The 14,960-nt window shown below is 45.0% G+C and overlaps 1 protein-coding gene across 1 annotated transcript in view; it reads right to left on the reverse strand.

Moving 5' to 3' along the window:
• Srgap2 (SLIT-ROBO Rho GTPase activating protein 2) overlaps positions 1–14,955 on the reverse strand; it is a 224,989-nt gene extending 210,034 nt beyond the window's left edge. The window contains 2 exon segments of the mRNA XM_052736861.1: positions 12,578–13,208; positions 14,837–14,955. Coding sequence (XP_052592821.1) covers positions 12,578–12,644 — 67 coding nt within the window. The 5' untranslated portion in view covers positions 12,645–13,208; positions 14,837–14,955.
• Between the last annotated feature and the right edge of the window lie 5 nt (positions 14,956–14,960).

Consider the following 14,960-nt stretch of genomic DNA (forward strand, 5'->3'; position numbering starts at 1 on the left):
AAATGGTATTGCATCTTTCCATTCCCTAGTTAAGAACTGAAAATTCTGAGGGTGGAATGGCTTGTTCAGGATCAGATAACTCATCCTACAACACCCTAAAACCTCTCTTCCCATGGATGTATTTCTCAAAAGCTACAATGATGAAAATATAAGCCACAGTTATTATTAATAATGCTCATTTTAAAACAACAGGCTGTTGCTTAGCCTATTCACTGGGTGAAAAGAAAACATAGCCATGGAAATGTTTCAACTCCTCCTCCTTCAATTTGTCTACCTATGAGGCACATCTCCCTATCAGACTGCAACACCTAAACAAATATCATGCAAGTTCTCCGGTCAGTGCCCCCCTAGCACTAGCAGGAAGCCACCTCTATGTGTGCAAAAGCCGTCCAGGCACAAGCCCTACTGCTAGGGAGAGGGTTGTGCTGAGAACAGCTTCTGTACCCATAAGGAGAAATGTACCCGGCAAGGGATATCTTCAATGTTTTAAATCAGCAAGAATAATGAGCTCAAAACCCTTTTTAAAATTAGAGATGTTCTAATTTAATTCCTAATTCACAAATGAGAAACCAAGACATAGTCGGGACAAGTGAACTATGTACCAGGAAGGCATTTAGAACATTGTATTAACTCTTTTTTTTTTCCTACTAAGACACTGGGAAATAAGAAAAGTCAACTAAACATGTAGAACATCTCAGAATATCAGAGAGTTTTCAAATGAATTCTTTTGTTGTTGGTAGTGGTGGTATTTTGAGACGGGGGTCTCATGTACTCCAGACTAGCCTTGAACTCTCTAAGTAGCCAAGGTTGCTGCTGCTACCTCTCAAGTGCTGGGATTCCCGTGTTTGCCTGAATCCAGCATCCGAATGAATCCTTTCAGTTGAGCCTCACGGCACTTGTTAAGTCAGCCTGGGCTTGTACCGTTTTCATCACTACTTACTCGTGTGCTTTGGAGCAAGTCATTTAACCTCATTTTGCTTCGTCTGTGAAACTGGGATGATAATAATAATAGTTACCTCATAGAGCCATTGGGAAATTCTTGGACTAATGTATGTAAAGCTTTCAAAACACAGCTTAGAACTATGAATCCCTTAATAAGTGCTAACCATCAGCTCCATTACCAGTGAAAGCCAGGAACTGTTGTCCCCAATTTGCAGATAAGAAACACAGTTTCAAAATACCCACCTCCAGTCAAGATGCCTCCCAAAGAGCAGCTCACTCATCCACTTATGTACACACACACACACACACACACACACACACACACACACACACACACACACACACACACAGGGGAAGGGAGCGGAAGGGGTGGGGAGAGAGAAAGAGCAAGCTCCTGGCAGGACATGTCTAGACAAGTTTCATTCTTTTTCTTGGGTTCCTTTGTTTTCTGTGCTCTATCATCCTGTGGAGTCACGGACATTCCAGCCACCCATGGCTGATGAAGTCTTCTCCAGGAAGAGCATTCAGACCCTGCTTTCTGTCATGATTGTAACTACAGAAGCTGGGCTTAAGCAGCAGATAATGTCAACTTCCACAAATGTCTTTTTAGTTACCTACCTAATGATTAATGCATTTAAAGCAAAAACAGACTGGTGGGGAGAGATTCTGCCTTCAACCAACAGATGGTATCCTTTAAAAAAGGGGGGGGGGATGGAAAAGGCACACGTCCTAGCTGTTTTCCTTCCTCAGGAATATATATTTCAACTTTAAGACCATCCATTCACAATGCACAAATAAGGTCAAGGCTACTAAACACCAAATGACTTGAAAAACTGAGGAAAAGAGCTTTCCTGTTTGTCCCCTTGGACCTTTCCTCCCCACGTGCTGCAGACCATGCAGCTGTTTCTAGCCAGGTAACGGCTCTTGCAAAACTCATGCCTTGAAACAGTATCCTAACAATTCCATGTGCAAGTTAATGCTCTTCATTCCTGGTCACGACTGAACAAAATTTTCTCAAACTGGGATTTTTGAATATCTGTTAAAAATGGCAAATAAGTCCTAGAATGTATTTTGCTTTAACTACAAAAGGACTTTACTTTTGTTTTAAACTTCTGAGAATTTCACACTAAATGCAGGATGGCTCACATTTGTAATCCTAGAACTCAGGAGATTGAGGAATAAGGCTTACTACGAGTTCCAGGCCAGCCTGGACTACACAGTGTGCTCCGGGACCACAAAGCAAGACTGTTTCAAATAATAATAATGTATACTTTTTTGTTCCCCCTCCCCGCCCCCCGCGAGGGTAGGACATATGATTGAGGAAATCTGAACAGCTCAAATATAGTTCTAGAACATTAAACTCTAAAGAGGATAAGAGTGTGTGTACTAAATAAGAATCATGTCTCATTTGTAGGGGAGCTCCATCTTGCTAGATAATCAGTACTTGGCCTTATGGGATGAATATATTCACAATGCTTTATCTATTTTGAATTTCAGGTAGCATTAGGGAAGGGGGTGGGCTTTCTCTGCAATAGAGGAGGAAAACAGAAGTGTGGTGACATGGCAATATGTCACATCCAACCTCAGCTCAGAAAACAGTTCAATTAATTTATGAATTGTTTTGGTTGTGAGCCTAGCCCTTAATGACTGAGCCCTGTCTCCAGCCCTAATTTATGAATATTTTTGAAGTGCTTAGTATGTGCTAGAAGGTGGACACATACAAATAAATAAAGTGGGCAGAGATATAGAGAAGCAGGAAAGGCTTCCTGGCGGTGATGACATCTAAGCTGAGCTTTAAAAGATGAATGAACTTAATGAGGCCCAAGGAAGAGAACTCAGGCCTAGAAGAGAACAGAGCATGGGTAAAGCATGGCATAGCAAACTGTAGCACAGAAACTACAGTTCAGTTCTGCAGCAGTGTGAAATGGGCCAGGTGAAGGGGAAACAGTGAGTGTAAACAAGCCTGCATGCCATGACCAAAGCAGAGCAATGAGCGGTCATTTGTTTCTAATCACTCCGGTAGTGTATCAAGGTCCAATTTAAAAAATATTTGTAAAGGAAAGTATATTTCTAAGTCATCCTTTTACTCATTCATTATCATAGTCAATAAATAATTACTAAAATCCACCACTTAGGCTATAATAATAATCCAGATGTCTTTCCTATGTGAAAGGACCTCATAAGAAGAGTTATTTATTTAGCATTTAATAGTTGTCACACATTGAGTTAATATTTTACAGTACATTTACAATGACAACAAGGTAAGTCTTATTATCTTATATCACAGAAGAAGATACTTGGAACAGAACTTGAGCAACAAGATGATACAAGATTCCAATTTAAGGCTAGTTCCAACACCTATGTTCTTTGCATTCTATAAGACAGCACTGAGCCATTCCTACAAGCCATTAGGGTGGCAGACACCTATAATGACACTAAGAAAGCTAAGGCAAGAGAATCGTAAGTTTGAGGCCAACCTGAAGACCCTATCTCAAAAAGCAATGAGGGCTGGGCTCTTTGGCTCAGCAGTGACAGCTTGTCCTGCAAGCAAAAGGACCAGAGTGCACATTCTCAAAACACACATAAATGCTGGGTGGGCATAATTGTAGCTTTGGAAGACAGAAGATCCCAGGAACTAGCTGGCTAGTGAGACTAGTTATATCAGCAAGCTGTGGGTTTAAGAGACCCTATCTAAAGAGAATAAAGTAGAAGAGCGATCAAGGAAGATTCTTGACACCAACACAGGAACACATGCACCCTTGCACACACAAACACATATATACACTCACCACATGCATAAAAAGAAAAAACAGAAATTAACTCCTAGTAGAAAACTGAATACAAATATTCAAAACATATAAGGCAGTACAAGATCAATTCCCTAGGGACTGCTATTGAGCAGTCCTATGTGAGTGAAACAGAATCTTTCTGGTCATAATGACCACAGGAGGCATCCCAGAATAGATTTGACTAGAAGGATGGGATTTCAGCAGATGAGCATGTAGGGCTGGGCAGGAAAAGAGGAACATTCCATGACAGCATTCAGAACTCAGACTCTGGTAACAACCAAAGTTATAAAGCCTGTTTGCAGGGAGACAGAACATTCACTGGGGCAAGCCCTGGGTAAGTCACCAAATGACCTATACCTCACTTTCTTCATTAACTAAATGTGATGGCAGTAATATATTTCTTGTGTATTAAGGATTAAGAAATATAAAGTATTTGGGATAATACCTAGTGCATAGTAATCCCAAATAACCACGGTAGCTAGTAGTGAGTATGTTAAAGAAATGACAAGCAGTCCAGACAAGGTCTCTTGTTCCTCTGAAAGCCAAAAAGGAAAACATGGTTGAAATAGTAGATTGTAACCAATTAGAGGACAGAGTTTGTGTCTACCTAAGAGAGCTGGTCTCTATTCAGCAGGCAATGGGTTCACCATTAGGGAAAAGTCACATCCACAGCCTTCAGAGAGACTCTCCCATGGGAGTCCCCAGCCCCTCTCCTGGCATCTGGCTCACTTATCGGCCCCTTCTGTAGAGGTGTGATGCCCCGGGGATTGGCTCTAGCAAGGTTTATAGGAAAATAGATATTGTCACTTGTCAGCTCCTAAGATGGCCAAGACTTTTCTTCTCTCTCTGTTGTACATTCTCTCCTAAAAATATAATAATGGCTGAGAAAAAAATTATTAACCCAACCCCCTAGAGACAGTTTGCTTTTTGCTCTTTTTCATTAAGGTTAAACCAATTTTCTAGAAACCAGTTTCAGTAATTTGCAGCATTAGTTATAACTTTTAAAACTTGGTAATTCCTGGCTTTTACTTTTTTGTCAAATTAATCTGTTTTCTCATGCATGATGATTATAGTTCTCAGTTTTTATATTATAATGAAAAACAATTTGGAGATGTTATGCTAACTAATATTTGGCTATAATCACTATCTTGGCAATGATGGCTCCATATATATACATATATATGTATGTATACACACACACACACACACACACACACACACACACATGGTACTTTTATTTTTTTAATGACAAGTGTTTCATGTAGCCTAGGCTGGCCTCAAACTGGCTATACAACCAAGGATGACTTTGAACTTCCTGACCCTCCTGCCTCTACCTCCAAGAGTGCCGGGATTACAGGCTTGTACACTACCATACCAGGTTACTGTAGTGTTGGGGATCAAACTCTGGGGCACTGAGGATCAAACCCACAGGCTTTATGCATGTAAGGCAAGCATTCTGTCTATTCTGCAACTAAACTACATCCTCAGTTCAAATTTTATGCTTTAAATATGTATAGCTTATTAAATCTTTGTTTTGTTTTGTTTTGTTTTTTGTTTTTTTGTTTTTTGAGACGGGGTTTCTCCACGTAGCTTTGGTGCCTGTCCTGGATCTCGCTCTATAGACCAGGCTGGCCTCGAACTCACAGAGATCCGCCTGGCTCTGCCTCCCGAGTGCTGGGATTAAAGGCGTGCACCACCACTGCCCCGCTCTTAAATATCTTTTAAAACTTAAGAACAAAAGCTAGCTATGGTGACATATACCTATAACTCCAGGACTCATGAGACAGAAGCAACAAGGCTAGCCGGATCTACACTGACATTTCAAGATCACACAGGGCTATCTGAAGAGTCCCAGTCTCTAAACAAAACAAAATGATTCAATAAATTGCTTAAAACCAAGAAAAATGTATTAATTAATACAATTACTAAAAAGTATAAAATTTTATTGTTAATAACATATAATGCTCATATTAAGAACATAGCTATATATTCAAAATACAAAAATATGTATTCATATTCAAACTTTAAAAAGTTATTGAGGCAGTGACTTTATGGATGTGTAGGCTTATAAAATATTGGTATAGAACATGTTTTAAGAATGGGAACCTTAGGCTGGAGAGATAGCTCAGTAGTTAAGAGCATTGGCCACTCTTCCAGAGATCATGAGTTCAATTCCCAGCATTCACATGGTGGCTCACAAACCATCTATAATGAAATCTGATGCCTTCTTCTGGCATGCAGTTATTCATGCACAGCACTCATACATAAAATATAAATAAATTAAAAATTTTTAAAAGTCTTGTCAGGTGATGGTGGTGCACACCTTTAATCCAGCACTTGGGAGGCAGAGGCAGGTAGATCTCTGTGAATTCAAAGCCAGCCTGGTGTACAGAGCTAGTCCAGGACAGCCAGGGCTACACAGAGAAACCCTGTCTTAGAAAAAAAAAAAAGAAGAGGAGGAGGAGAAGGAAAAGGAAGAGGAGGAGGAGTGGGGGGGACGGAGGGGACTCTTGGGGGCTAGAGAGATGGCTCAGCTGCTTTTCCAGAGAGCCCAGGTTTGATACCGAGCCCACATGATGGCTCACAACCTTCTATAAACTACAGTTCCAGGAGATCCAACACCCTCTTCTTGCCTCTGCAGGTACCAGACATACATGCATGCAAAATACCCATACACACAAAAATAAAAATGTTAAATTAAAAAAGAATAGGAGACTACCTATATTCATAGTAGCATATTCCAACAGGTAAAGAGTAGAAGCAACCAAGTATCCTTCAACAAATGACTGAAGAACCAAAATGTGACCGATATATTCACACAGTGGAGTACCATTCTACCTTAAATATGTGACGACATGGATGAACCTTAAGGACAGTACACTAAGCAAAATAAGCCAATCACAAATGGGTGAATACTGAATGATTCCACTTAACATGAGGTGCCTCAAGTTGGAGACAGAAAGTAGAGGGGTGGTTGTCAGAAGCAGAAGTGAAGGATTACTGTTTGGTGGATACAGAGTTTCTATTCTGCAAAATGAAAACAGTTCACTGGATAGATGATTGATAATGGTTGTAAAACAATGTCAATATAGTTAATGACACTGAACTGTACATTTAAGAATGCACAGTTAGCCGAGCAGTGGTGGCGCACGCCTTTAATCCCAGCACTCGGAAGGCAGAGGCAGGTGGATCTGTGAGTTCAAGGCCAGCCTGGACTACAGAAGGAGTTCCAGGAAAGGCGCCAAAGATACAGAAAGAAACCCTGTCTCCAAAAATAAAAAACAAACATGAATGCATAGTCAATCGTATATTTAAGAATTAGTATAACAAATCTTATGTGCATTTAATCACAGTTAAAGAAATGAGAGCTACTACACAACGTCATCAAAGGTATTATTCTATAATTTTTTAAAGCTCTCATTATTTATTTTCAAATTAAATTTCTTCCAAAATAACTTTCCAAGATTCTCCACTGGCGCTAACACTGTTTAAAATTGTTCTCTTCAATTTTATTACTAGAAATCATACATAAACTGTTTTTCCTTTCGGCATGACATAGTAGTTTCCTAATGTAGCCATCAGAAGTCTGGGATGTGAAGCAGACATGACTCCCCTAAAGAAAGGCTTTATTGCAGAAGGGGAGCTCTACAGGGACCACACCAGGCAGCTCAGTTTTCTGGAGCAGACAGTGGGATTTAAAAATCAGCACCTGAGAGTTAGCTGATGCTGAAAATATACCAAGCTAGGTCATAGTCTATAAACTTCACAAGGGCTTATCTTTGGCTTTCAGCCTGAGTGGTACAAAAATCAATGAGATCCCAAAGGGCTTCTCCCAAGGAAATTTCTGTGCCTATCTTCCTAGAGGATGCCTGACATAGCAAAGCTAAGGAGCATTCATAAACAGTTTCCAACCACTGCTGTTTTGCAGTCACACAGCATGACCTAGCTGCCAGCATTATCACCTTCCTTCAGAGCCTTGCAACTCTGGGTGCTTGAATTTTTCCAAGAGTTTCCTTTTCTTCTAGGAGTCCATCTTATTGCTGAGTCTCTATGTTCCCTAAATGAGGGAAGAAGAGCACTCAGTCATCGCCCAGGAAGATGACAGCATCTGCTTGAGGATTCCAAAGAGCTGTTTTACTGCAGCTTTGCACAAACTGATTATATTTAAAGTCTCCTTGGGGAGTAAGGATGGAGGCTGGGAGCAAAGACACCTCAGGGAAAGACCTTTGTTGGCACAAGCTAGGAACTTCAGAGTCCTCCCCTGAGAACAGGCTTGTGTAATACCACCAACTGGCATTCCCAAGCACAAGTGCACACACAATATGACTAGAGCTGAAATTTCACCTCCAGCTACTAAAGAGTACCGAAAGAGTTCAACTGTCCCAGGAAAGTGCTTGTGCTTCTCCTATCAGAATGTTCCAGATACAAATTATAAAAATTTCATTTCTCTCTGGCCATAGTAGTATATGCTATAATCCCAGATTTGGGAGGCTAAGGCAGGAGGATCATTGTGAGTTCAAGTCCAATATATATATATATATATATAAAGACCCTGTCTTGGCGGATCTCTGTGAGTTTGAGGCCATCCTGGTCAATATAGACAGTTCAAGGGCAGTCAGACTACAGAGAGACACCATGTCTTAAAAAACGGAAAAAAAAAAAAAAAATAAGGAAGGAGAGAGGGAGGGAGGCAGGCCGGCCCTGTTTCAAAACATTAAAATAATAATAATTTTACTTCTTAGCTCAATGATGGACAAAGTTGAAATAATAGAGGGGGAAGAGAACCCTTAACACCTAATTAATAAAGGACCTAGTGGTATTGTGGGCAGTAATACGATTTCACCCAAGTCCCACTCAGACAATCATCTCTATTCTATGGACCATTCTTTACCACCGGCAAAGATGCTAACAGGCTAGAGGTCAAATGCACCAGTTTCTAATCATGAATCTCATCAAAGCTGTCAAGAATTTCCAGAAATTCATGCATATAAAAGCACTTTATAAATTTGAAAAAAAGCCATGTAAAAAGACTAAGAACATTAGTGCTTGTGAGCTAGACACTGAAAGATATGAACTTTTCAAAGGAATCTAAACACCCACAAGCCAGAAACAATGGTGGTTTTTAAGAAGGCAGCAACATAGCAGACTGACTAAGGGACCATCACTCCTGCCCCTTACAACCACACTGGTGCTGAAACCTTAGAAATTCTTCAGAGCACATGCAAGCAGGTGCTTTTAAGGAGACACAAAATAATAGGAGAGAGTCCCAAGTCTATTAGAGTCTACTTGACTCAAACAACTCTGAATCAAGTAGGAAAAGTAAGAAGCAAAAAGCAGAGGCACATCCAACAGTATTTTCAGACAGTTTACCTACTCATACATAAAAGGAAATTAATGTTCAAAGGGTATGAGAGCTTTGTTGGTAGTGCTGTTTTGGTTTGTTGGGGGGAGGGACGTTGTTCTGTTTTGTGGGTTTGATTTGATTTTGTTTCTGAAACCGGATCTCACTTTACTTCAGGCTGACCTGTAATTATGTAGTCCAGACTGCCCTTAAACTCTCAGCAATCCTCCTGCCTCAGCCTCAAATGCTAGGATTACAAGCATAGCCACCATGCCTGGCCAAAGGATTTAAATGACAGGCACATGACACATTTCGTTACTCCTCAACAAACAAACCAGAACTTGTTTCATTCCTACTCTGGTTTCCTACCATTTAGCAGCTGGTGCTTTGAGGGTGAACACTCAATGCAGCCTGACTAGCTGGCAGGACAGAAGGCTCCCTGAAGAAGGTAGACTATACATACAGTCACTGAGTACTCACAGGTGCCAGACACTATGCTACAAGACTTCTATAGACTAGTTCCTTTATTGCTCATAGAAATAGGAAATGCACACTATTTTACCAATTTTCGAATTAAGAAACTGAGACTCAGAAAAGGCGTGTAACATAGTAGATCAAAGATTTAAACCTGGATTCTCTGATTGCCATATAACATTATTTTTTATCTTGGCATCTTTAAGAGAAATATTTCTGGCAGCACCATGAGTCCCACAGAACGCATAAAACGCTGAAACGCTTGTGGAGTGTGGGGGCTCACACCGGTATGTTCAGACGCACAAGGTTAACTAAGGAAAACTGTCATGAATTCAAGTCTAACCTGAGTTACAGAGTCAATTCCAGCCTAGCTTGGCCTACACATAGAGATCCTGTTTCTAAAAAGCAAAACAAACCAAATACAATTTTTTAAAAAGCAGAAATTCTTAATTCTGATAGAAGGCTGAGTGGTAAGCTACATCGCCAACCCCAACCTCAGGCCCCTTGAATTCAAACTCTCTAGTGTTCCACCAGAGGTATGGTTCTAGAATGGAAGCTCCATAAGGGTCTGGAATTCTGTCTTCTTCGCTGAAGGCCTAGAACACATACTAAGCACTCAATAAACAGTTAATAAATAAAACAAGGAAGTAAAGCTGTCACTTTCGACTGTGTAGCCTTGAAAGGGTTCTGACCCTCTCAGACCTCAGTTTCCTCCTGTCCTCAAATGGCAAAAAAAAACTTCCTGGAGAGATGTGACAATTACACCAGACCACTCCTTGGGATACAATGAAGCATAATGAACAGGTAAAGTAAACTATGATCATATCACTACTATTATATGTCACCTAATTTTGCCTTAACAAGTTTTTTTCACCATGATCAGATGTTATTTCCACTGTGAAGATACAGAAGTCATAGAATCCCTTCTCCCTTCAGATCTGCCACCACCTAGCTGTGTGACCTTGAACAAACCTCCTCAGCTCTCTATGCTCTCCTCAGCTGTAAACTGAGGGACTAAACCAAATCAGTTCCAAAAGCATTCTTGGGGCACCTCCTTGAGACAGAAATCAGGGTCAGCTACCTACAAAATTCTACACTCCTGAATACAGTCAATGCAAAAATATTGACACAAAACAAAACAGTCTCTAGTCTGCGGCAGGGTTGAAGAGAAACTCCAAATAGCTAACTGCATTACATCATCTCAATGAGCAATATTTGTAAACACACAAAGTATTCAATTTGGAGACACTCATGAGAAATGTTTACCAATTGTTAAAAAATCAGCAAATTCTGATACCTGTCAGCACTGAACCTTCAAAAAAGAAAAGAAAAAAAGTGTAAAAATCACTCTGCGCCCTGGTCAAATTGTGTACTTTTGGAGAACCACCTGGGAAAGTCAAAGTTATTAACACTCCCTATGGCAACAGTAATGATTAGGACGCATTTGTTTTAATGACATACCTGGTTAAAACAGTAGGGGGGCATTGCAAGAGCAGAATACAGTGCATCTGGACAGGACATAGAAGCCATTGTTTACAAAAGAGGCTGGGATTATGAACAGTGACAAGAGGCCAAGACCTCAGTCATAACTCAAAACCATACCTCTCTCAATTCCAATCCAACCTGAGCTATCATCATTCAACTACCCCATCCATGTAATAAAACTGACCAGTATTTGCAGTCAAGTGGATTGAAGGTCCCTTAGGGCACCTCCTGCATTGACCAAACTGATAACATATGTGTATTTTAAAAAATCCTGCAGACACAATGATGATTTCAAACTACCTTTCAACCTTCCAAGAGATAAAGGGACTACCCACTTCACATTCCACCTCTAACTCACACCCAAGGCAATCCTGAGAGGGGAGTCACAGCCTTTCCCAACTCCTCTAAGATAGGAACAGGTCTCCCAGCATTGGTGCAAGGAAAGAAGGAGGGGCCCCTCCGTCTGTACTCTGAAACAAAGGAAAAACTCAGAGCTCCAACCATGTGGTGTAACATTCAAGGCCACCCACCTCTCCTACTTCCCAGCTAAGGTCTCAATGGGCTGGAGCCACATGGCTCTTTCCAGTGACTGGTCAGGAAGAGGTAGTGCCTTGCACCAACACAGGCTAGGGCTCCTTCACAGGCCTGGACATCTCGTAAGGGAAACGCTGGATGAGGAAAAGCTATTTGGGTATGGGCTTCAATTTGAGAAGCCAATTTAAGCAATGGACTACATGATGAGGAGCCAACACTTGCTGTCCCCAGGTCTACATTCTGCCTTACCCCTTCACATTGTGGCTGGAAGGGAAATGGACCTTTAAAAAAGCATGTGTTCTGGAGCAGAGGATGACAGCAGAAGGGTTAAACAATTATGTCTTCCTAGTTTCCAGCTTCAGCACCACTGTGAAACCCTAACAGCTCAACTCCTTCAGGTCTGGGAGCTGATGGAAACCAGTTGGAATGGTCTTCTCTCTGGTCTGTGATCTTTGTAGGCAGGGTGACCACGGGCCAGACAAGTACAAGGTACACCCAATATGGCTAAGGACTTCCTGCATCCAGTGGCATGGCAAATCTCAGGCTTTAATACAGTACACCAGAAAAACCCCGCCTCTCCCAGGTCTCTCCAAATGGTATATACCCTTCTCAAGGTTGCCTTTCTGTCTGGACTTCTCTTCAACCTTTGAAATAAACACCTGTCAGATTTCAGCTGTCCTTCAAGGAAGCCTGACTCAAGACACCCAAAGGCAAATTGCAGCTTTTTCCTCTCTCAGGAGAACCTCCTGCCCTTCCCCCACCCAGCCTTGGGGAAAGAGCTGCCAAAATAATGGCCAGCCCCACAAAGATACTCCTAAAACCCACTTCCAGTCCCCGCGGCCCCTGACACTGTTGATCATTCCAAGGCTCTGGTCCACCTATGAAACCACCTCTGGGGCCAACTTGCCACCTGCTCCACCCAAGAAACGAACGCCCAGAAAATTGGGATGGAAACGCATGCCTCACCAAGTCTGCAGAGCATATGCATTATGTTAATTTTCAAAATCCCTACCTTTGACCTGAGTATCGTACTCTGCGATGATCTCCTTATCCTTTTTGAATTTGGCTGGAGACGTCATGTTTTCCTTCTTTCTTCCAAATTCGAATTGTGAATTGATAGATCCACAAGAAAAATCCAACCACCGAAATCAATTCCTCCAAGGCCACTTCTCCCACGGGCAGAGGAAGCCCCCGCGGTGGTCTCCAGAGCTCCCGGGGAACACGGGCGTCAGGATGGGCAGCCGGCTACCGCACACACATGCAGACTGTGGGCGCTGAGGCCGGCTGGGAGGGGGGCGGCGGCGGCGGCGGCGGCTGGCTTATGTACTAAAGCCCTAGCCACAGCCGCAGCATTAGCCAGGAGAACTGCAGCGCCCTGAGGCTGGCCTGGGGTCTGACATCAACGACACAGGCGGGGAGTGGAAGTCCTTCCGCACAACATGGTGTATGGGATGCGGGGGTGTGGACGCGCCCAGCTGTGTCCCCGGGAGGGAGTGGGTTTGTCTCGGGGTGCCAGGGGAGGGCTAGGCGTGCTTCGCGGGGTGTTTTTGTGGTACCAGCTCAAAGATGCTGCAAATCAAATCCCAAAAGGGTGCCGCTGCAGCGCGGAGTGGATCGGAAGTCGTTTGCTCCGGTTCACTAGCCTGTAAATGCAAAAAAAGGGGGGGAGGGGGCGATCAGTCCGAGGGTAGATCCTAATCGCAACAGGGGTGGGGTCGGGGATGACACTCCGAGTCCAGCATTGGCTCATTCATCTTGGCCTAACACAGCCCGCTCGGCCCGAAGACCCGGCGTGGCGAGGTAGGGAGAAAAATGCTCCCTCCAGATTGTTTTAAAGCCGAAAGAGAACACTTTGGAGCAGCCGGTAGCGCGTGCTCCGGGCGGAGGAGACTGCGGCGGGAAAGCGGAGCTGCGGGTGGGGACTGCGGCACCTCGGTGCTTCCCCGAGCCGAGCTAACCCAAGAGGGGCCCTCCCGCCGAGCCCGCGACGCGGTCCCTGACCCCCGGCTGGGGCACCTCCCAGACATCTACAGGATCAATACCAGAGGGGACAAACCAGACGGGCACAACTTTTCTTCCCCTACCGCCCCTCCTCCCAGTTGTTTTGTTTTTGGTAACCAGCTTCTCCTGGCAGCAAAGCGGGCGGGGGGGGGGGGGGACGACGGGGGGGGACGACGCTGCAGGAAGGGCCCGCTCCGCACGGGACATCCAGGAAAACAATGTGGTCAGCAGAAGCAGGAAACGGGCTAGAGGCGAGGGTCTAAACCGGGAAAACCCGGGGATGGGAGGCAGAAAGCGGCGATCGCTTCCCCAAAGCCGGGGACGAGGGTGCCTCTAAATGGCACCCCCAATATTTTTGGTCCCCCAAGCCCAGGGATCACAAATACCGCACCCAATCCCAGCCGGGTGGGAGGCATCAGTGAGAGTCGCTCCAGGAAGGCGCGGGAGGTGGCGGCAGGGAGGCTGAGCGAAGGGCTCCCGTGCTGCGGCGGGCCCCTGCCTCCTTAGGCCGCCCTGTCCCCGCCGGCGCACAGGCGGCTCCAGGCAGTGTCGCCTACTCCCGGCGGCTGCAGGAAGGGCCGCGCGCAGGAAGAACGAGCAGAGGCCGCGCGGTGCGGGCGGGCAGGAAGCGGGAGGCGGGCGTGAGGTGGGGTCCTGAGGCGGGAGAGAGCCGGGGCCAGCCCGAGCAGCCCGAGCTTGGACGACCAGAGAGGGCGCCGGGAAGACGGCTTTGGGGGCAAGGCATTGGGAGAGACCGCGGTGGGCTGCGACACGAAGTGCAGGAGGTTGGCAACTTTGGGGACCCGCATGAGGTTTGGATATCGGAGTGGGCGGAGAGCCCTGGGAGACAAGACTGCAGGGCTAGACGGAGAGAGAGCCCTGCAAGCCGTGAGGAACACCCCATCTTTCCGGGTCCCGGGCTGCCAGCCAAGGCTGGGAGACCAGGGACGAGGCCAGCGGACCGTTACGGAGAGGCCCCGAGGTGGACCCGGCCAGCCGTGTGCAAAGGGGCTGCAGGAGGGCGGTGTCGCCGCGTGAGGACAGTCCTCGGCAATGCAGGGATGGGCGGGGAGATGAGCAGTCCTGAGAAGTATTATGGGCTGCACTGGGGGGTTTGGGGGGTCGCGGGCCGAGGAGGGCGGTGTGAGGACCGTGGGCGGCGGCACCCGCTAAGGCGGCGCCGAGAGCAGCAGCATCCGCGCCCCGTCCACCCGCCCAGTCCGGGCAGCAGCCAGGCATACGGAGAAGGGAAGGGGGAAGGAGCCTTTACCTGGCTCTGCCGCGGCGGGTCCCAGGCCCCAGGTTCCGCTTCCCACTTAGCGCTCTCCTCCCCGCCACCCTCTTCTACGCAGTTCAGCCCCCCAGTTCCCTAAGGAGACTCCGCCAACTCCGCA

Source organism: Peromyscus californicus, unplaced genomic scaffold, assembly GCF_007827085.1.
Source record: "Peromyscus californicus insignis strain IS unplaced genomic scaffold, ASM782708v3 Scaffold_14__1_contigs__length_90479793_seg_2, whole genome shotgun sequence".
Taxonomy (NCBI): domain Eukaryota; kingdom Metazoa; phylum Chordata; class Mammalia; order Rodentia; family Cricetidae; genus Peromyscus; species Peromyscus californicus.